Source organism: Salmo salar, chromosome 19 (genome assembly GCF_965601325.2).
Source record: "Salmo salar chromosome 19, fSalSal1, whole genome shotgun sequence".
Taxonomy (NCBI): Eukaryota; Metazoa; Chordata; class Actinopteri; order Salmoniformes; family Salmonidae; genus Salmo; species Salmo salar.
The window spans coordinates 67821537-67845141 of record NC_138309.1 but is presented as its reverse complement, the minus strand read 5'-3'; the positions used below and the strand labels follow the sequence as shown (position 1 = coordinate 67845141).

Here is a 23605-nt window from a genome sequence, read left to right as displayed (position 1 = left end):
TGTATGAGCATAGACAAATGAAAGTTGAGATTATTGCAGTTGTATTACTATTTTACATGATTTGCAAGTGTAGTAACTAGACAACTGGGTGCTTTCATTACCTTCTGGCTGAACTTGTCCATTTATATAACCCCCATTGCCTGAAATGTAAAGAGTACATTGGGATTAAGTAAATACATTGGGAGACAGAAAACAAATAATATAAATTCACTTTGATGCATGTCCAGACAAACACAGAAAACAAACAAACAATATAAATTAATTTCGGTGCATGTCCAGACAGACACAGAAACAAACAATATAAATTAAGTCAATGTATGTCCAGACAATTCATACCATATTTGTCAGTAGATTTTCCCTTTTCTTCAAGTCTAGTAGGTTGTGCTGGTGCTATTTCTCCTATTCTCTCTGAGAAGGGGAGATTCAATCAAATCAAACTTTATTTGTCACATGCGCCGAATACAACAAGTGTAGACCTTACCGTGAAACGCTTACTTACAAGCCCTTAACCAATAGCGCAGTTCAACAAGAGTTAAGAAAAAAAATATTTTTAAATCATAAAAAGTAACACAATAACATAATGAGGCTATATACAGGGGCTACCAGTACCGAGTCAGTGTGCGGGGGTACAGGTTAGTTGAGGTAATTTGTACATGTAGGTAGGGGTGAAGTGACTATGTATAGATAATAAACAGCGAGTAGCAGCAGTGTACAAAACAAATGGAGGGGGTGGGGAGGTGTCAATGTAATAGTCCGGTGGCCATTTGATTAATTGTTCAGCAGGCATGGGGGTAGAAGCTGTTAAGGAGCCTTTTGGTCCTAGACTTGGCGCTTCGGTACCGCTTGCCGTGTGGTAGCAGGGAGAACAGTCTATGACTAGGGTGGCTCTGTAGTGTCTTCGGTCGGAGGTCGAGCAGTTGCCATACCAGGCAGTGATGCAACCGGTCAGGATGCTCTCAATGGTCCAGCTGTAGAACTTTGAGGATCTGGGAACCCATGCCAAATCTTTTCAGTCTCCTGAGGGGGAAAAGGTTTTGTCGTGCACTCTTCACGACTGTCTTGGTGTGTTTGGACCATGATAGTTCGTTGGTGATGTGAACACCAAGGAACTTGAAACTCTCGACCAGCTCCACTAGAGCCCCGTTGATGTTAATGGGGGCCTGTTCGGTCCATCTTTTCCTGTAGTCCACGATCAGCTCCTTTGTCTTGATCACGTTTAGGGAGAGGTTGTTGTCCTGGCACCACACTGCCAGTTCTCTGACCTCTTCCCTAAAGGCTGTCTCATCGTTGTCGGTGATCAGGCCTACCACTGTTGTGTCGTCACCAAACTTAATGATGGTGTTGGAGTCGTGCTTGACCATACAGTCATGGGTGAACAAGGAGTACAGGAGGGGCCTAAGTACACACCCCTGAGGGGCCCCAGTGTTGAGGATCAGCGTGGCAGACGTGTTGTTGCCTACCCTTACCACCTGGGGGTGGCCAGACAGGAAGTCCAGGATCCAGTTGCAGAGGGAGGTGTTTTAGTTTCAGGGTCCTTAGCTTAGTGATGAGCTTCGTGGGCACTATGGTGTTGAACGCTGAGCTGTAGTCAATGAACAGCATTCTCACATAGGTGTTCCTTTTGTCCAGGTGGGAAAGGGCAGTGTGGAGTGCGATTGCATCATCTGTGGATCTGTTGGGGCGGTATGTGAATTGGAGTGGGTCTAGGGTATCCGGGAGGATGCTGTTGATGTGTGCCATTACCACCCTTTCAAAGCACTTCATGGCTACCGACGTGAGTGCTATGGGGCGGTAATCATTTAGGCAGGTTACCTTCGCTTCCTTGGGCACAGGGACTATGGTGGTCTGCTTAAAACATGTAGGTATTACAGACTCAGTCAGGGAGAGGTTGAAAATGTCAGTGAAGACACTTGCCAGTTAGTCCAGGCATGCTTTGAGTACACGTCCTGGTAATCCATCTGGCCCTGCGGCTTTGTGAATTTTGACCTGTTTAAAGGTCTTGCTCACATCAGCTACCGAGAGTGTCATCACACAGTCATCCAGAACAGCTGGTGCTCTCGTGCATGCTTCAGTGTTGCTTGCCTCGAAGCGAGCATAAAAGGTATTTAGCTCGTCTGGTAGGCTCGCGTCACTGGGCAGCTCGCGTCTGGGTTTCCCTTTGTAGTCCGTAATAGTTTTCAAGCCCTGCCACATCTGACGAGTGTCAGAGCCGGTGTAGTAGGATTCAATCTTAATCCTGTATTGACGCTTTGCTTGTTTGATGGTTCATCTGAGGGCATAGCGAGATTTCTTATAAGCGCCGGATTAGTGTCCTGCTCCTTGAAAGCGGCAGATCTACTGGGAGATGCATGAGGTATGTTAGGCTGGTCCAACATCTTTTTGTGCTGTAGGCCTATAGCAAACTCCTATGGTTGTTGTCATTGCCAAACATGTCAATGAGTGACAGTTGACAAGACAGCACAAACAGATCTGGGACCAGGCTACTGTAGCTTTGAGCAAAAACAAATGTCTACCATTCACCACTACACTCATATCGTTACCGTATGACTTTCCGACAGCCTCTGATTCGAAGGGCAAAGGCTCATAAGGCATAGGATTTTCTAATGACAGAGAAAAGAGAGGAGATGAGATTAAAAGGGGGTTCGGACAATGTAGCACTTATTGATTAATTTCATAGTGCAAGAGGCAGGATGGATGGATGTCAAATAATTTCAACCAAATGGTCACCCTTTCATTGAGCCTATACACAATTTGAAAAGTGTGGCTTTAAAGAAGAGATGTAGCTACCGTATTGTCCGGTGGATTTGCCATCAGTGACTGATCCAAGGGTCTGTGGCTCGTATGGTCCAAGGTTACCTGTGGAGAAAAGCCAGGACAGATGAGGACTAGAGTACTGGTCAAGTATTTGATACACAAAGAAAGTGCAGCTCTTTGCAAGAGGAGTATACAGAGAGTAACTTTAAGATGGGTAGGAAGAAATGACAGAATGAACAATAATGAAAAAACAATAGCAAGGTGAAATACAACAGAAATCTCACCATATTTGCCAGCAGATTTCTGCCCTTCACCACCAAGGCCAAGAGGTTCTGGTGCATAGGAGTCTGGTGCACCGCCCCCTAACATGCCAACCACAGAGAAAATAGACATGTCAGGCGGCAGAAAGACGGAAGGTGCAAGGAGTGTATTCACTTGGAACAAAATGGAACCAAATGGAAGCAAACAGAAGCAAACTAAACGAAAAGGGACCTACATGAATTTAGCAAATAGAAACTCTTGTTTTCGTTGCAAAACATTTTCCGTTGCAAAATGTGCAAAATGTTTTGCTAAGTTTTTGAAACAATTAATACACCCCAGGTTTGCTGAGTCTCACCATATTTGCCTGCAGATTTTCCAACATCTGGACCGAGCCCAAGAGAGTGAGGCTCGTATGGCAACCCACCCTGTCCTGTAAAAAAACCACAGCAAAGTATGTTTGATTGGGCATACACTATTAGCACACCTCTTGATTAGACAATGGCAGCATAAAGAATAGCACAATACATACGTGCAGTATGCATAGAAAAACATACGGCTCCTAATGTGGTCCGCGGAACGATACTAACGCAGTATGTATGTAAACAAACTTCTATATTTGATCTTTAAACTTCACACACAACAGTAATAGCAGACTACATGGTACATAAACACTAGTGCAATGCATACATACATAAAGAAATGTATATGTAAAGAAAGCAGAGAAAGAACATGAAGTAAAAGCCAAAAGACAGCCATACCATATTTTCCATTCGATTTACCGGAATCGGGGCCAAGTCCAAGAGGCTGAGGCTCGTATGGCACCTCTCCATAGCCTGCACGAATAGGAGGGAGGAAGGGAGAGAAAGAGGGAGGGGGGAAGGCGGAGAGGTACTGAAATGAGGGAACCACGTAGCAAAATGTGGAAAAAGTCAAGGGCTCTGAATACCTTCCGAATGCACTGTAGTCAACAACAAAAAAAGAAGAGTATGGCAGCATAGGCCTATGAATGACAGATCCTAATTTCTAATTTACACATCTCGCTGTCTTCACTGTTCCCATCTTGAATAATTCATGCATCTCTGGATGACAACAGATCCACTGGCCTCTCTCTCTTCGCCTCTCCTCTTTCTATTCCTAATAGCTCTTGTAGGCCTACGAGTAGCCTAGCTCAATGCAAGTCCCAGGAATAGTAATATATACTGCTCAAAAAAATAAAGGGAACACTTAAACAACACAATGTAACTCCAAGCCAATCACACTTCTGTGAAATCAAACTGTCCACTTAGGAAGCAACACTGATTGACAATACATTTCACATGCTGTTGTGCAAATGGAATAGACAACAGGTGGAAATTATAGGCAATTAGCAAGACACCCCCAATAAAGGAGTGGTTGTGCAGGTGGAGACCACAGACCACTTCTCAGTTCCTATGCTTCCTGGCTGATGTTTTGGTCACTTTTGAATGCTGGCGGTGCTTTCACTTTAGTGGTAGCATGAGACGGAGTCTACAACCCACACAAGTGGCTCAGGTAGTGCAGCTCATCCAGGATGGCACATCAATGCGAGCTGTGGCAAGAAGGTTTGCTGTGTCTGTCAGCGTAGTGTCCAGAGCATGGAGGCGCTACCAGGAGACAGGCCACTACATCAGGAGACGTGGAGGAGGCCGTAGGAGGGCAACAACCCAGCAGCAGGACCGCTACCTCCGCCTTTGTGCAAGGAGGAGCAGGAGGAGCACTGCCAGAGCCCTGCATAATGACCTCCAGCAGGCCACAAATGTGCATGTGTCTGCTCAAATGGTCAGAAACAGACTCCATGAGGGTGGTATGAGGGCCCGACGTCCACAGGTGGGGGTTGTGCTTACAGCCCAACACCGTGCAGGACGTTTGGCATTTGCCAGAGAACACCAAGATTGGCAAATTCGCCACTGGCGCCCTGTGCTCTTCACAGATGAAAGCAGGTTCACACTGAGCACGTGACAGACGTGACAGAGTCTGGAGATGCCGTGGAGAACGTTCTGCTGCCTGCAACATCCTCCAGCATGACCGGTTTGGCGGTGGGTCAGTCATGGTGTGGGGTGGCATTTCTTTGGGGGGCCGCACAGCCCTCCATGTGCTCGCCAGAGGTAGCCTGACTGCCATTAGGTACCGAGATGAGATCCTCAGACCCCTTGTGAGACCATATGCTGGTGCGGTTGGCCCTGGGTTCCTCCTAATGCAAGACAATGCTAGACCTCATGTGGCTGGAGTGTGTCAGCAGTTCCTGCAAGAGGAAGGCATTGATGCTATGGACTGGCCCGCCCGTTCCCCAGACCTGAATCCAATTGAGCACATCTGGGACATCATGTCTCGCTCCATCCACCAATGCCAAGTTGCACCACAGACTGTCCAGGAGTTGGCGGATGCTTTAGTCCAGGTCTGGGAGGAGATCCCTCAGGAGACCATCCGCAACCTCATCAGGAGCATGCCCAGGCGTTGTAGGGAGGTCATACAGGCACGTGGCCACACACACTACTGAGCCTCATTTTGACTTGTTTTAAGGACATTACATCAAAGTTGGATCAGCCTGTAGTGTGGTTTTCCACTTGAATTTTGAGTGTGACTCCAAATCCAGACCTCCATGGGTTGATAAATTGGATTTACATTGATTATTTTTGTGTGATTTTGTTGTCAGCACATTCAACTATGTAAAGAAAAAAGTATTTAATAAGATTATTTCTTTCATTCAGATCTAGGATGTGTTGTTTAAGTGTTCCCTTTATTTTTTCGAGCAGTGTAGTTTTGGTCACTTATTTTGAGCAATTTCTTTTACTAATATTGAAGGCGAGAAGCAGTTTGCTCTTACTTGCTGAGCATAAAATAGGGCACGGCGTTGGCAATGAACTGGTAAGAAGAGCGTTTGAATGGTGAGAGAGTGTAGCTCTGGTCTGGTTTGATGTGGTTGGATGGTGGTGATAAATAGCCTCAAATTGCTGCACTGATGCATTGCAAACAGAGGACAGACAGACAGACATACATTCAGAAAGTTCCTGCTGTAGACACTGGTGTGGGTGATGTGTTCTTCTAGCAATATATTGATGATAGTATAATGCATTTTGAGAAAATGTAATTTTCTTTAACTGTAAATAAAATTTTTGGGGGGATGCCTCCCTCAATTTAGGGAGGCATTGCCCCCCAATAGCGCCGGCACTAGGTAAAGAATCGGGACGCAACCTTACTGACAAAGGAGAAGTGAAAGAGGCATTTACCATACTTGCCAGCTGATTTCCCAGGATCACCCCCTAGGCCAAGACGTTGCCCATCATAGGGTGCACCATATCCTAGGGTGAGACAGAGATTACATTGCATTACACCATTGGAGGAAATGACCTGTAACTAGCATCAATCAACGGCATTTTGTAGATCCAAGTTGCCTGAAATTAATTATTTGTTGCATCCATTTCACGTTATTAAAGGCCCAGTGCATTCAAAAACACTATGAAGTTGGAATAATACAGCTCTTTTAGTGTAAGAGCTGTTTGAAAAGACCGGCTGATATTTCAGCCTCTTTTGGTGGGATGGAGTTTTGGCCTACCTGGTGACATCACCAGGAGGTAAATGAGTTAATAGACCAATAAGAAAGAGAGTTCCAAACCTATGCCAATAACAGCAAATGTTCAGTTTTACATGGAGAAAATCAGACCTCTATGAAATGAAAATGGATGGCCCTCCCTTCAGCAAAATATTTTTGACCTAAACCCTCCCTGATTGCTTGAAAGAAAAACAGAGTGAACCTCCCCTATACCTAAAATAATAATAAAAACTAAGTGGATAGCAGACACCATGTCTACTGTTAACCCTCACTTTTTGGGCAGACCAGAGCCTTAGATATGCAGTTTTAGAAACTGTTTTTCGACCTGTAAGCATTACATGGCAACGCTTGAATTTTGATAGCGCATAGGGCTGCGGGCCAGAAGGTTGTGGGTATGCAGACCACCGTGAACAAGAGTAGGGGTGGAAACATCTCCTTTATAATTAAAGCATTTCATGAATCTATCATTGTATTTCCAGGTCTGAGAAAAAAGTTGCCTTTTATATAAATGGCATGCAATTCTATATAATTTTACATATTAGCAGAACCTTTTTTAATAGCACACAAATTACTGAAATTATAGGCTAAGAATGGACAGAGAGAGGCCTTTCAGCACCATGAGCTGTCCATTTCCGATTGATTGTGTGGCGGCTGCTGCTTCAAGTGTCAGCACCATAATGTAAGTTTCTTGAATCTGGCTTACTGTGACGTCAATAACTCTGATAAAACACTAGTGTACAAAACATTCAGAACACCTTCCTAATATTGAGTTGCACCCCTTTTCCCTCAGAACAGCCTCAATTATTCGGGGCATGGACTCTATCAAGGTGTCAAAAGCGATCCACAGGGATGCTGGTCCATGTTGACTCCAATGCTTCCCACAGTTGTATCAAGTTGGCTGGATGTTCTTTGGGTGGTGGACCATTCTTGATATGCACGGGAAATTGTTGAGTGTGAAAAACCCAGCAGCATTTCAGTTTTGACACAAACCGGTGCGCCTTGAACCTCCTACAATAGCCCGTTCAAAGGCACTTAAATATTTTGTCTTGCCCATTCACCCTCTGAATAGCACACATACACAATCCATGTCTCAATTGTCTCAAGGCTTCAAAATCCTTCTTTAACCTGTCTCCTCCCTTCATCTACACTGAAGTGGATTTAAAAGGTGTCATCAATAAGGGATAATGACTTTCACCTGGATTCGCATGGTCAGTCTATATGATGGAAAGAGTTCCTAATGTTTTGTGCACTCAGTTTTTAATAAAAAGCTATTATAGTAGTAGCAAGCTATCAAAGTTGATCTCCGGTCCTTCTGCGCCATGCAGCGGTCTAAGGCACTGCATCTCAGTGCAAGAGGCGTCACTACAGTCCCTGGTTCGAATCCAGGCTGTATCACTTCCGGCCATGATTGGGGGTCCCATATGGCGACGCACAATTGGCCCAGCGTCGTCCGGGTTTGGCCAGGGTAGGCAGTCATTGTAAATAATAATTTATTCTTAACTGACTTGCCTAGTTAAATAAAGGTTAAATAAAAAAATTTAAAATCTTTGCGACCTCCTCAAACTGAACAGAACAAAGGCTATAGGTTAGTTCGCACGCAAGATTTTTTGGACTAGGCCTAATAAATAAATAAAAATTGGAAGAAGCCTTTGACTCTCTTCCTGAACTGCCACAGTAGGCCTACACGTCACACCATTGGTTAGGCAGCACACAAAAAAGTTTTTGATCAGCAAGAGCAGAGCAGGCCGGGGCTTAGGGTTGGAATATCCATTGCAGTGTGTAATGCTGCCTGGTTTTATTTACACCATCCCAGCAGATATCTTAGAAATATAACTTTGCTCTGTGCTTCTACGAGCTTGCACTTCCTAGCCTATAGGCTATGGATCATTTGATTGAGACCATACTAAATAGGCTATAGGCGCACTTGATATTGCGTGCCCAGCAGAGAATCAGAGATGTAGGGCGGCATTGGGCACACATCGATATATATCCTAATAAGCAACTAATTCTAAAACAGAGAAATATTGAAATGTCATTAATTACAAATGACAGGACCCTAACCTGGACTACATTTTGAAAAAAACTCTAAACCCTCCCTTTGACTGAAATTAAAAAAGCATGACCCTCCCCTATTTTCCTTCAGGTTCCAATTCTGTAAATTTCGATCATCCATCCCTTAGCAAAATTCTTCGAGAAATTGCTCTTTGCTAAGAAGCTATTTTTGTTTCTTGTTGACCACTTTAACAGAAAAACAATCACAGTAAGGTGCTTAATTGTTACACAAATTATTTGATATTGAGATATAAACTGCTGCATTGGAACCTTAAGGAATTACCTTTTTTTATTTTATTTACTAGGCCTATACCATGCATGAAAACATTCATTTATTATAATATTTCATCAGATATTGCATAGGTCTGTCTGTATTATAGAGGTCCTTTTCAGATAGAAATTAGGTAGCTCACCATATTTTCCAGGTGCAGGATCCCCTCCCATTCCAGTGCCTAGCCCGCCTGAAACAGAATTAAATCATTTGTTTAGGGTCCGGTTTCCTTAACACAGATTAAGCCTAGTCCTGGATTAAAAACCTATTAAAAAAAACTAGCCCTACTTGTTTAACAGATTGACCCCCTGCCCCCTTACAGACAGAAGAGAACTGGACACCTCTTGGAGCCTGGTTCCTCTCTAGGTTTCTTCCTAGGTTCAGAGGCTGGAACCTCTGCATTGCCTGATCTTTGGGGTATTAGGCTGGTTATCTTTAAAGCAATTTGTAACAACTCCTGATGTAAAAAGGGCTTCATTAAATACATTTGATTGATAAATTTACCGTATTTTCCAGAGGATTTGGAGTCAGCACCCAATCCGAGAGTCTGAGATCCATAGGGTAGACCACCATTTCCTGTTTGTGTAAGCAGTGCAATGAATATATTAGAAAATAATAGGGATATAATTCAGATTTACAGATTCTCAGTGATATAGAGAAATGAATGGCACTCACCGTATTTACCAACTGACTTGCCAACATCAGGTCCAGGTGCGTTGGAGATTCCACCATTTCCTGAGCGCGATTGAGACAAAGTTCAGAGAGAACAAAATGCAAACCCATGGAATACAGACATACTGGCACATACAGTACATGCATAAATACATACAGTAGATAGAGAAGAAAAAAAACATACTATACATACACTGAGTACACCAAACATTAGGAACACTTTCCTAATATTAAGTTGCAGAACAGCCTCAAGTTGATCGGGGCATGGACTCTACAAGGTGTTGAAAGCTCTCCACAAGGTGTTGAAAGCTCTCCACAGGGATGCTGGTCCATGTTGACTCCAATGCTTCCAACAGTTGTGTCAAGGTGGCTGGATGTCCTTTAGGTGGTAGACCATTATTGATACACATGGGAAACTTGAGCGTGAAAAACCCAGCAGTGTTTTGACACAAACCGGTGCGCCTGGCACCTACTACCATACCCCGTTCAAAGGCACTTGAATATTTGGTCTTGCCCATTCACCCTCTGAATGGCACACATACACAATCCATGTCGCAATTGACTCAAGGCTTAGAAATCCTTCTTTAACCTGTCTCCTCCCCTTCATCTACACTGATTGAAGTGGATTTAACAAGTGACATAAATAAGGGATCATAGCTTTCACCTGGATTCACCTGGTCAGTATACGTCATGGAAAGAGCAGGTGTTCTTAGTGTTTTGTATACTCAGTGTATAGATGCAGAATATAGCATAGTCGCAGTGCATTTTCTTGTACGTGAAGAAAATATCTGTAAAACAACAGACAAAGGAAATATCTAATAATTAACACACAGTCGAAGTAGGAAGTTTACATACACTTAGGTTGGAGTCATTAAAACTCATTTTTCAACCACTCCACAAATTTCATGTTAACAAACTATAGTTTTGGCAAGTCGGTTAGGACATCTACTTTGTGCATGACAAAAGTAATTTTACAACAATTGTTTTCAGACAGATTATTTCACAATTCCAGTGGGTCATAAGTTTACATACACCAAGTTGACTGTGCCTTTAAACAGCTTGGAAAATTCAGAAAATGATGTCATGGCTTTAGAAGCTTCTGATAGGCTAATTGACATAATTTGAGTCAATTGGAGGTGTACCTGTGGATGTATTTCAAGGCCTACCTTCAAATTCAGTGCCTCTTTGCTCGACATCATGGGAAAATCAAAAGAAATCAGCCAAGACCTCAGAAAAACAATTGTAGACCTCCACAAGTCTGGTTCATCCTTGGGAGCAATTTCCAAACGCCTGAAGGTACCACGTTCATCTGTACAAACAATAGTATGCAAGTATAAACACCATGGGACCACGCAGCTGTCATACCGCTCAGGAAGGAGACGCGTTCTGTCTCCTAGAGATGAACGTATTTTGGTGTCAATAGTGCAAATCAATCCCAGAACAACAGCAAAAGACGTTGTGAAGATGCTGGAGGAAACAGGTACAAAAGTATCTATATCCACAGTAAAACGAGTCCTATATCGACATAACCTGAAAGGCCGCTCAGCAAGGAAGATGCCACTGCTCCAAAACCGCCATAAAAAAGCCAGACTACGGTTTGCAACTGCACATGTGGACAAAGATCGTACTTTTTGGAGAAATGTCCTCTGGTCTGAAACAAAAATAGAACTGTTTGGCAATGATGAACATCGTTATGTTTGGAGGAAAAAGGGGGAGGCTTGCAAGTCAGAGAACACCATCCCAACCGTGAAGCACAGGGCTGGCAGCATCATGTTGTGGGGGTGCTTTGCTGCAGGAGGGACTGGAGCACTTCACAAAATAGATGGCATCATGAGGCAGGAAAATTATGTGGATATACTGAAGCAACATCTCAAGACATCAGTCAGGAAGTTAAAGCTTAGTCGCAAATGGGTCTTCCAAATGGACAATGACCCCAAGCAAACTTCCACAGTTGTGGCAAAATGGCTTAAGGACAACAATGCCAAGGTATTGGAGTGGCCATCACAAAGCCCTGACCTCAATCCTATAGAAAATGTGTGGACAGAACTGAAAAAGCGTGTGCGAGCAAGGAGGCCTACAAAAAGTTACACCAGCTCTGTCAGGAGGAATGGGCCAAAATTCACCCACCTTGTTGTGGGAAGCTTGTGGAAGGGTACCCGAAACGTTTCACCCAAGATACACAATTTTAAAGACAATGCTACCAAATACTAATTGAGTGTATGTAAACTTCAGACCCACTGGGAATGTGATGAAAGAAATAAAATCTGAAATAAATCACTCTACTATTATTCTGACATTTGACATTCTTAAAATAAAGTGGTGATTCTAACTGACATAAGACAGGGAATTTTTACTAGGATTAAATGTCAGGAATTGTGAAAAACTGGAGTTTAAATGTATTTGGCTAAGGTGTATGTAAACTTCCGACTTCAATTGTACATACTGGCACATACACTAAATGCATACGTGCATGATTACATAAATACATTGAGATAAATACATACATACCAGTAATCAACAGACATGCATACAACACATTATATAAACACACGCATTTACAATGTTAACATAAAAAGGTACAGAGACATACAGGTAACTGCCAAAATGAAGGAAACACCAACACACAGGGTTTTAATAGGGCGTTGGGCCACCACGAGCCAGAACAGCTTCAATGTGCCTTGCTATAGATTCTATTTTTTTTTTAAATACAAAAAGTATTTCACCTTTATTTAACTAGGCAAGTCAGTAAAGAACAAATTCTTATTTACAATGATGGTCTACCGGAGAACCGTGGGTTAACTAGTTCCGGTTGCAGAATGACAGATTTTGAGGAATTCGACACCATTCTTCCAAGTGAAATTCCATAATTTGGTGTTTTGTTGATGGTGATGGAAAATGCTCTCAGGCGCCGCTCTAGAATCTCCCATAAGTGTTCAATTGGGTTGGGATCTGGTGATGGAGACGGCCATGGCATATGGTTTACATAATTTCCATGCTCATCAAACCATTCAGTTACCACTTGTACCCCTGTGGACAGGGGTATTGTCATCCTATGGAGGCAAAGCCATGGTAGCCAAAATAATTGCAAAAATAATGGCCTGCCCAGCGTTTATATACATGACCCTATGAATTATGGGATGTTCATTTCTTAATTAACTCTGGAAGCACCTGCTTTCAATATACTTTGTATCTCTAATTTACTCCATAATATCTGGCTGCACAGTCTGAAGTTTGCAAAAGAGCACCTGGATGTTCCACAGCGCTACTGTCAAAATATTCTGTGGACAGATGAAACTATATTTGAGTTGTTTGGAAGGAACACACAACAATATGTGTGGAGAAAAAAAAGGCACAGCACACTAACATCATAACCTCATCCCAACTGTAAAGTATGGTGGAAGGAGCCTCATGGTTTGGGGCTGCTTTGCTGCCTCAGGAACTGGACAGCTTGCTATCATCAACGGAAAAATGTATTCCCAAGTTTATTAAGACATTTTGCAGGAGAATGTAAGGCTATCTGTCCTCCAATTGAAGTTCAGAAGTTGGGTGATGCAACAGGACAATGACCCAAAACACATGTCCATTTGCATGAATTGGACCGCAGAGTGAAGGAAAAGTAGCAGTAAGTAGTAAGTGCTCAGCATATGTGGGAACTCCTTTAAGACTGCTGGAAAAGCATTCCAGGTGACTACCTCATGAAGCTGGTTGAGAGAATGCCAAGAGTGTGTAAAGCTGTCATCAAGCAAAGGGTGGCTACTTTGAAGAATCTGAAATATATTTTGATTTGTTGAACACTTTTTTGGTTACTACATGATTTCATGTGCTTTTTCATAGTTTTGATGTCTTCACTATTATTCTACAATCTATAAAATAGTAAAAATAAAGAAAAACCCTTGAATGAGTAGGTGTATCCAAACTTTTGACTGGTACTGTGTGTGTGTGTGTGTGTGTGTGTCTATACATACATACATACATGGGGGATTGGAAATGATGTAGACAATTACATTGATGGAAGCTACAATCTATCTCAGTATTAAGGCTGATCTACCCACTAAAAAATACATTTAAAAAATGCTTAACTTGAACCAGTGCCTGCAACCTGGTTCAGGTTATCAGTCAACCTACCAGGATAGTTATAAACAGCACAGGAATGAAATCGTCAACATTGATTAATTATGTCTTTACTAATGCTGCAGAAATTTCCTTTAAATCAGTATCCAAATCCATAGGATATAGTGATCACAATATAGTAGCCATATCTAGGAAAACCAAAGTTCCAAAGGCTGTTCCCAATATAGTGTATAAAAAGGTCATACAATAAGTTTCATAGAGATTCCTATGTTGTTGATGTAAAGAATATTTGTTGGTCTGTGGTGTGTAATGAGGAGCAACCAGACGTTGCGCTTTACATATTTATTAAATTGCTTATTCCAGTTATTAACAAGCATGCACCCATTAAGAAAATGGCTGTAAAAACTGTTCAATCCCCATGGATTGATGAGGAATTTAAAAATGTTATGTTTGAGAGGGATGAGGCAAAAGGAATGGCAAATAAGTCTGGCTGCCAACCGATTGGTAAAAGTAGTGTAAATTGAGAAATCATGTGACTAAACTGAATAAAGAGAGGAAGAAACTATGCTATGAAACAAAGATAAATTATATAAAAAGTGATAGTAAAAATCTTTGGAGCACCTTAAATGAAATGTTTTGGAAAAAGGCAAACTCAGCTCCATCATTCACTGAATCAGATGGATCATTCATCAAAGCCCACTGATATTGGCAACTACTGTAATAATTTTTTCATTGGCAAGATTAGCAAATTTAGCCAAGACATGCCAGCAACAAACGCTGACACTACACAAGTATAAATGATCAAATTATGAAAGACAAGCGTTGTAATTTTGAATTCCGTAAAGTTAGTGTGGAAGAAGGGATTCTTTTTTTGTCTATCAACAATGACAAACCACCCGGGTCTGACAACTTGGATGGAAAATTACTGAGGATAATAGAGGACGACATTGCCACTCCTATTTGCCATATCTTCAATCTAAGCCTATTAGAAAGTGTGTGCTCTCAGGCCTGGAGGGAAACAAAGTAATTCCACTAAGAATAGTAAAGCCCCCTTTACTGGCTCAAATAGCAGACCAATCAGCCTGTTATCAACACTTAGTAGACTTTGGGAAAAAATTATGTTTGTCCAGATGCAATGCTATTTTACTGTAAACAAATTGATAGACTTTCAGCACACTTATGTAGGGAAGGACATTCAAGCACAGCACTTACACAAATGTCTGATGATTGGCTGAGAGAAATTGATGATAAAAAGATTGTTGGAGCTGTTTTGTTAGACTTCAGTGCGGCTTTTGACGTTATCGATCATAGCTGCTAATAGAAAAATATATGTGTTATGACTTTACACCCCCTGCTATATTGTGGATAAAAAGTTACCTGTCTAACAGAACACAGGTGGTTTTCTTTACTATACAATGGGTGGGTCTAATCCTGAACGATGATTGGTTAAAACCCTCTGTGTTCCATATTTGCATGGATATATACAAAGGAATGTCAACTGAAAAAAGGTAAATTCAAAAAGGCACTCGCACATCTGAGCAATCTTTATTGCAGGTGCATAGTAACAGTTGAATAAGATGAGAAAAAATAAGAAACCGGGACACTGCTTTTGATAAGCTTTACGTATCGGCCTCAGGGCCTTCGTCAGAGCTTTTGTGCTCACTATTTGAGAAAAATGTATTAGCGCCCGTATGAAGACATAGGTCCATCCACATACGTTCCATGCATCGAATGGGGTTGGAGTCGAGGGAAAATAAGTAAGTGTTACCAAATAGAACAATGTGCATTTCATAAATATTCGAATAAAGTGTGTACATAAAAGGTATTAAACACGTCTGTAAAACTACAATGAGGGCATGACCCACCAAGCAGGTTTTCATAAATCATTGGGTACAGCGCAAGAAAAAAGGCAGCGTAATCTGAAATGGGGCATTAATTAATGTTCACATTTATATCATACATAATGATGAAATGCCTAAGACATTTAGGAAATAATGTCTGGAGGGTGAAAATCCCAAAACATTCCCTTTTGCTCAGAGTATTATTTATATCACCTCCCATGTCTGATATCTTAACTTTCTCTATGACATAAAATCTAGAGGTAGAAATGTCTTTGGTCATTAAAATGTACTGTGACTGTCGTTTCTCCTGATTGAATTTATGTTCGCTAATTCTCTGCTTGAGAGAACGAGAGGTTTACCTACATAACACAGCCCACATCGACATTTAATCATGTAGATGTAATGGGTGGTGGAGCACGTAATAATGTAATTTATTTGGAACCTTTTTCCTGTATGTGGGTGGCAGAAATATTCACACTTCATGATATTGTTGCACTGTGTGCAACCTCTGCATTTATAGCTACCATTCTGAAGAGGGCGTAAAAGTTTATTTTGTGGCTGGCAGTTGACATGGACCAATTTATCGCGTAAATTGTGACCTGTCCTATATACAATCATTGGCGAAAATCTGATATCAACTTTGGAGGGGACAATTACATGAAATTTTCTCAAGAGCAATTCCTGAGGGGGACACCAAAAGTAGTGCTGTAACACATAGCCTACATTGTAATATGGTAAATGTATATTGAGGAACCAAAGAAATAAGGTGTTTGCCGTACTCCTAACTACCGGTACCCAAAACTACACAACTAATCACAACAGCAATACCATTGCCTTTAACAAATCTTAGTTCAGTCACCAGTTTAAGTTGAGAGTGGGGGTATCCATGGCATTTTCCAATTATGTTCCTATTTTACAAGTCAAAAAAATTGAGAACCTTTCATAATGTTGCCAAACAAAGACTCAACAAACTTACCTGAGACTCCCTGTCTCTGCCAGTCTCTCCCTGCATATCTGTCCCCAACTCTGCTGTCAGTGTGCCATCTGTTGCCTGCTCTGCCTAATGACATCATTGTGAAACATTTCCATTAGAATTTCATTTCTTTCTTATGAACATTTTATCAACTAGTCTTTGAGATATTAGGCTACTAGGGTTCTTACTATGCGTTTTGGTGTATTGAAAAATACTCTGATTTTCGTCTTTTATTTTTCTGCCATTTTTATACCTGGCTGGCTGGCTGGCTACACACACACACAGTGTGTAGGTTATTTACAGTAGGAGATGGGCTTCTATCATCTTCAATCATTCTATTTGGGCTTCGATCTAAAAGGTAGCTAGCAAATGTGAAACGGATTAAAATGACAAGAGTTGACAGCTGTATGAGTTCACCATTTACACAACATATGCTGCAACCTTTTGTAATTTTAATAGTTTGTTTCATATTGGCTGGCTTCCAACAATAGCTGAATTTGCAAAGCTAGCGAGCACCAATTCAGTTTCAGTGGTGTTTGCTATAATCTTTGCTACCCGGGTTAAATAAAGGTGAAATAAAATAAATTAATAAAAGTTCCCTTGCGACAATTTAGCTTTTGCAACGAGACCATTAAATATATTTAAGACAATGGTAGAAGAGAGTGTAGTTCTGTTCAGTTTGGATTTCAGTTTATCGATAACCTTATCACAGGGACTTTGAAGCACTAACTTACATCATCTGCATGCTGATTCCATCTTTGACGACGCCACATAAATGGAATAGGTACTAGCTAGCGTAATAGTTCATATTTGCGCGCTAGCTCTGCATATTCAGCTAGTGTGTGTGCGCGATTGACTGGATTAACCTCACGTCAGTTACGTGCATTGAGTGCCTTTCAGACAGTAGATACGACCTCTCTGTTACCTAGCAAACTAAGGAACTGGCAGTAGATCAAACCATTGTGAGGCAAAGGGTGGGGGGGTTGCAATCTTTTGAAACTTAACGCGCTATTAAGTGTCTATAATCAGCACAATTGCTTTCATTGCGTATTATTCAGATTATTTAAATTACATAGTTATGTTTCAGTGATATATTGGGGGGACAAATCATATTTTTCCCAGGATGGGGGGGTCGTGTCCCCCCCATCCCCCCCGGGATTTCCGCCCCTGTATACAATAAGTGGTGGATTCTTAAATTCAGCAGGCAAAGCTGGGTCTGATGATAAAACACGCCAGTGTTTCTTGTCAGCATCGCCCACATTGCGCAAATTCAACGTATATGTGGTGGTGAACATTACAGTGTTCTTTAGCTTTAGTGCGTCTTTTTTTTTGTAGAATTTCATCTCGTGTTTTCCCCAATGCCAAATCAAGAGCTTCATCCACACATTGTGGAGAGTAGCCTCTTCTTAGAAACCTATTGCGCATCTCCGCTGCTTTTTCTAGATTGTGCCATATATGCCACTCCACAGAGGACTATCTGGAAAAACTGTCTTCTTGGAAGTCCTCTTTTTAATTTCTCAGAGTGGGAGCTGTCCCCCTGTAATATACTATCTCAGTCTTTCTTTTCTATACAGAGTTGTAAACAAGGTTCCATTTGATTTCTCAATCCACATAGAAGTAATGAGTATCACATTCAATAGTGCATTTTAGATTGTGGTCAATGTCATTGAGTAATGCCAGAGTCTGACAACTCTTCTCCCATTCCTCCCCATATGGATTTTTTTTTTTGTCAATATATCAATACCACTTCAGGACTTCATTCAAAATTGATGTTCGTTTTCATTGTTAACAAAACGTTCTTCAAATAGACCCACATAAAGGTTAGCATAGCTCGGAGCGAATGTGGAGCCCATCGATGTTCCATTCGTTTGGAGGTAGTATTCATCATCAAACCTGACATAGTTATACGTCAAAACATATTCAGCCAGCTCTAGAATAAAGTTTGTTGGTGGGTATTTGTTAGTATCCCGGTCTCTCAAATAGTGAGCACAAAAGCTCTGACGAAGTCCTTGAGGCCGATACGTAAAGCTTATTAAAGAGCAGCGAGTGGGTTTCCTCTTTTTTCTTAATTGAAATACAGTAAAAACGAAACGAAGTGCAGCTAGTTTGTAGTCTTTCCAGCTTGAGTTGGAAAGGTAGTTTCAGGAATTCCCCGGGGCAGCTGTCTAGGCCCCTTACTTTTTTCAATTGTTACTAATGACATGCCACTGGCTTTGAGTGAAGCCAGTGTGTATGTATGCAAATGATTCAACACTATACACGTCAGCGACTACAGTGAGTGAAATCACTGCAACACTTAATAAAGAGCTGCAGTCAGTTTCAGAATGGGTGGCAAGGAATAAGTTAGTCCTAAATATTTCAAAAACTAAAAGCATTCTATTTGGGACAAATCATTCACTAAACCCTAAACCTCAACTAAATCTTGTAATAAATAATGTGAAAATTGAGTGGACGCAACTAAACTGCTTGGAGTTACCCTGGATTGTAAACTGTCATGGTCAAAACATATTGATACAACAGTAGCTAAGATGGGGAGAAGTCTGTCCATAATAAAGCGCTGCTCTACCTTCTTAACAACACTATCAACAAGGCAGGTCCTACAGGCCTAGTTTTGTCACACCTGGACTACTGTACAGTCGTGTGGTCAGGTGCCACAAAGAGGGACCTCAGAAAATTGCATTTAGCTCAGAACAGTGCAGCACGGCTGGCCCTTGGATGTACACAGAGCTGACAATAATATGCATGCCAATCTCTCCGGGCTCAAAGTGGAGGAGAGATTGACTTGATCATTACTTGTTTTTGTAAGAAGTGTTGAAATGGTGAATGCACTGAGGTGTCTGTTTAAACTACAAGACATACCACCAAGACATACCACCAAAGGTCTCTTCACAATCCCCAAGTCAAGAACAGACTATGGAAGGTGCTCAGTAGTTGACCAAAGAGTGCAAATCATTTTATAACATTTTTGACATGCGTTTTTCGGGATTTTTTTGTTGTTATTCTGTCTTTCACTGTTCAAATAAACATACTATTAAAATTATAGACTGATCATTTCTTTGTAAGTGGGCAAACATACAAAATCAGCAGGGGATCAAATACTCCCCCCCCCCCCCCCCCCTGTACACATGGATTTTGTATTGTAGATACTTGTATGTGATGGTAGAGTAGTGGCATGAGTGAACACACTTAATGTGTTGTGAAAAGTGTTATGTAATATTTAAAATGCTATATAACTGCCTTATGTTGATGGAGCCCAGGAAGAGTAGCTGCTGCCTTGAAAGCAGCTAATGGGGATCCTTAATAAATACAATTACTCATGTGTTTACATTATTTTGGCTGTTACCCGTAGATGCAGCAGGCATACATATACCATACTTGCCTGCACCATAAGTCCCCAACCCGAGGGGTTGACCACCAAATGGCAACCCCCCAATGCCTGAGTCAGAGCAAGATAACGTATTAGGACAAGAAGCAAGAGAGGGAGTGGGCATAAAAGCAAGAGATGGCTAGTAGACTGTTGTAAACTACTGTTCATTGTGAGTCACTGCTGTGATGTTAATGTGAAGCCAAAGACAAATTTCCACATTATGTGGACAATTACGAATTTCTAAAGCTTGATGAGAAAAAGGTCCACAAAGCGAGGCAGCATCAGTTATACACTTATCTTCCTGTTACTCATTATTTTCCTGTAAATATGTATTGTTGGAGAAATGCAACCCTGAGCCTAAATCTTGTAACTCAAGTAACTCACTCACCATATTTGGTCTGAGATGTTGCCTCTGGGCCCATTCCGAGGGGCTGACCACCATATGGCCCACCCAATCCTGTGAACGACAGAGCAAAAGGGCTGTCAACTGCGTTTATTTTCAGCAAACTTAACATGTGTAAATATTTGTATGAACATAACAAGATACAACAACTGAGACATAAACTGAACAAGTTCCACAGACATGTGTCTAACAGAAATGGAATAACATGTCCCTGAACAAAGGGGGGATCAAAATCAAAAGTTACAGACAGTATCTGGTGTGGCCACCAGCTGCATTAAGGACTGCAGTGCATCTCCTCATGGATTGCACCATATTTGCCATTTCTTGATGTGAGATGTTACCCCACTCTTCCACCAAGGTACCTGCAAGTTCCCAGACATTTCTGGGCGGAATGGCCCTAGCCCTCACCCTCCGATCCAACAGGTCCCAGGCGTGCTCAATGGGATTGAGATCCGGTAGAACACTGACATTCCTGTCTTGCAGGAAATCACGCACAGAACGAGCAGTATGGCTGGTGGTATTGTCATGCTGGATGGTCATGTCAGGATGAGCCTGCAGGAAGGGTACCACATGAGGGAGGAGGATGTCTTCCCTGTAATGCACAGCGTTGAGATTGCCTGCAATGACAACAAGCTCAGTCCGGTGATGCTGTGACACACCACCCCAACTCTATCCCGCTCCAGAGTACAGGCCTCAGTGTAACGGTCATTCCTTCAACGATAAACGCAAATCCGACCATCACCCCTGGTGAGACAAACCGTGACTCGTCAGTGAAGAGCACTTTTTGCCAGTCCTGTCTGGTCCAGCGACGGTGGATTTGTGCCCATAGGCGACATTGTTACCGGTGATATCTGGTGAGGGCAGTTGTTGTTGCCATCCTGTACCTGTCCCACAGGTGTGATGTTCGGATGTGCAGGTGCTGTTACACGAGGTCTGCCACTGTGAGGACGATCAGCTGTCGGTCCGGTCTCCCTGTAGCGCTGTCTTAGGCGTCTCACAGTACGGACATTGCCATTTATTGCCCTGGCCACATCTGCAGTCCTCATGCCTCCTTGCAGCATGCCTAAGGCACGTTCACACAGATGAGCAGGGACCCTGGGCATCTTTCTTTTGGTGTTTTTCAGAGTCAGTAGAAAGGCCTCCTTAGTGTCCTAAGTTTTCATAACTGTGACCTTAATTGCCTACCGTCTGTAAGCTGTGTGTCTTAAAGACCGTTCCACAGGAGCATGTGTAACCGATGTGAAATGGCTAGTTAGTTAGCGGTGGTGCGCGCTAATAGCGTTTCAATCGGTGACGTCACTCACTCTGAGACTTGAAGTAGGGTTTCCCCTTGCGTTGCAAGGGCCGCGGCTTTTGTGGCGCGATGGGTAACGATGCTTCGTGGGGTGTCAGTTGTTGATGTGTGCAAGGGTCCCTGGTTCGAGCCCAGGTTGGGGCGAAGAGAGGGACGGAACCTACACTGTTACACATGTTCATTAATTGTTTAATTGTTAATTAATTAATTGTTTAAAAGCATGGGAAACAGTGTTTAAACCCTTTATAATGAAGATCTGTGAAGTTATTTGGATTTTTACGAATTATCTTTGAAAGACAGGGTCCTGAAAAAGGGACGTTTACATATTATCTAGAAAAGGTACATTTCCTGACGAAAATGTGTTTGTGTACAACCAACTCACCACCATACATTCCACCTGATTTTCCATCAGGACGTAGGCCAGCGGGTTGAGGTTCAAACTGACTTGTTCCTGTCAAGGAGGAGAGATGCATTTCAGCTACTGTGTATATGAGTGTACACCCACACTGTACATGAGATAAGCACTGTGTGTAGATATGAGTGTAATCTTACCATCCAGTCCAGCAGGAATGATTGGTGCTCCGCCATAAGGTCCGGAACCACCTGTAAAAGAAAATGAGGGGAATGCAGTTTTTATAGTATTCTTCTGATCCATTCAGTGTTGTCATGCACTAATTTCTTCTTAAAATTTGAGGGGGCCCTTCTCACCATATTTGCCACCATTTGCAGGCTCTTCAAGTCCTGCACCAACCCCACCTGCATTAGGATGTATGGATTCATTGCTTGACATGGTGGGAGGCTAGGACTGATGTTGTATTTGTCTATGACATATAGTAGCCTTACATACCTGATTTGCCCTCCATACCAGCAGGCACACCTTGATAGAAAGATTAAACGTTTGACATTCACTGTTATTTTGAAAACTCACTCTTGGACTCAACATACTGGTTTTTAGTCAAATCAAAATGTTCTACTGTAAAAAAAAAAAAAATATGAATGAATTGTCAAATCCAGTACTATAATCAATCGTAATTTTTCTCTGAATATCTAAAAGGATCACAGGTCATTACACATTATAGTTAAATCTAGCACATACAGTGCCTTCGGAAAGTATTCAGATCCCTTGACTATTTTTCTAAAATGATTCTAAAATGATTTAAAAAAATAATTACACCTCATCAATCGACATAAAATACCCCGTAATGACAAAGCAAAAACAGGTAAAACCAGTTGTCGGTGATGAAAAATACACCATCAATCTAGACACAATACCCCATAATGACAAAGCAAAAACAGGTTTTACCTGTTATAAATACACCTCAATCTGTTAAATACACCTCAATCTTTTATAAATACACCTCATCAATCTACACACAATACCTCATAATGACAAAGCAAAAACAGGTTTTACCTTTGCTTTCTCATTATGGGGTATTGTGTGTAGATTGATGAGGTGTATTTTTTTTTAATCATTTTAGAATAAGGAATACTTTCCGAGGACAAAAGTTAACACCCGTTTTTGCTTTCTCATTATGGGGTATTGCAAAAATTAAAACAGGAAGCACCAGCGACTCAGTCAATAAAAAAGTGGTCAGATGAAGCAGATGCTAAACTACAGGACTGTTTTTCTAGCACAGACTGGAATATGTTCAAAGATTCTTCCGATGGCATTGAGAAGGACACCAAATAAGTCACTGGCTTCATCAATAATTGCATCAATGACGTCGTCCCCACAGTGACTGTACGTACATACCCCAACCAGAAGCCATGGATTACAGGCAACCACACTGAGATAAACGGTACGGCTTCCGCTTTCAAGGAGTGGGACTCTAACCCGGAGGCTTATAAGAAATCCTGCTATGCCCTCCGACGAACCATCAAACAGGCAAAGTGTCAATACAGGACTAAGATTGAATCGTACGACACCGGCTCCGACGCTCGTCGGATGTGACAGGACTTGCTAACTATTACAGACTACAGAGGGAAGAGCTGCCCTGTGACACGAGCCTACCAGGACCGCCCCCAGGTGATAATGGTAGGTAACAACACATCCGCCACACTGATCCTCAACACGGGGG

At 41.9% G+C, this 23605-nt stretch overlaps 1 protein-coding gene across 17 annotated transcripts in view; it reads right to left on the bottom strand.

The window, feature by feature from the left end:
* Positions 1–23605, bottom strand: part of cmn (calymmin) — an 84320-nt gene that overhangs the window by 16738 nt on the left and 43977 nt on the right. For 12 of the 17 annotated variants that reach the window (XM_082965897.1, XM_082965896.1, XM_082965904.1 and 9 more), the window contains 17 exons: positions 22375–22404; positions 22236–22283; positions 22080–22130; positions 21910–21978; positions 20219–20287; positions 16467–16550; positions 9582–9641; positions 9411–9482; positions 9049–9096; positions 6261–6332; positions 3774–3848; positions 3371–3445; positions 3039–3116; positions 2788–2856; positions 2541–2600; positions 337–408; positions 102–140 (listed from right to left, as the gene is read on the bottom strand). In XM_082965897.1, the coding sequence (XP_082822023.1) occupies positions 102–140; positions 337–408; positions 2541–2600; positions 2788–2856; positions 3039–3116; positions 3371–3445; positions 3774–3848; positions 6261–6332; positions 9049–9096; positions 9411–9482; positions 9582–9641; positions 16467–16550; positions 20219–20287; positions 21910–21978; positions 22080–22130; positions 22236–22283; positions 22375–22404 (1071 nt within the window). Of the gene's footprint in view, positions 1–101; positions 141–336; positions 409–2540; positions 2601–2787; positions 2857–3038; positions 3117–3370; positions 3446–3773; positions 3849–6260; positions 6333–9048; positions 9097–9410; positions 9483–9581; positions 9642–16466; positions 16551–19842; positions 19900–20218; positions 20288–21909; positions 21979–22079; positions 22131–22235; positions 22284–22374; positions 22405–23605 lie in introns of all 17 variants that reach the window. The other 5 variants (XM_082965900.1, XM_082965906.1, XM_014158572.3 and 2 more) reach the window with 4 other exon arrangements.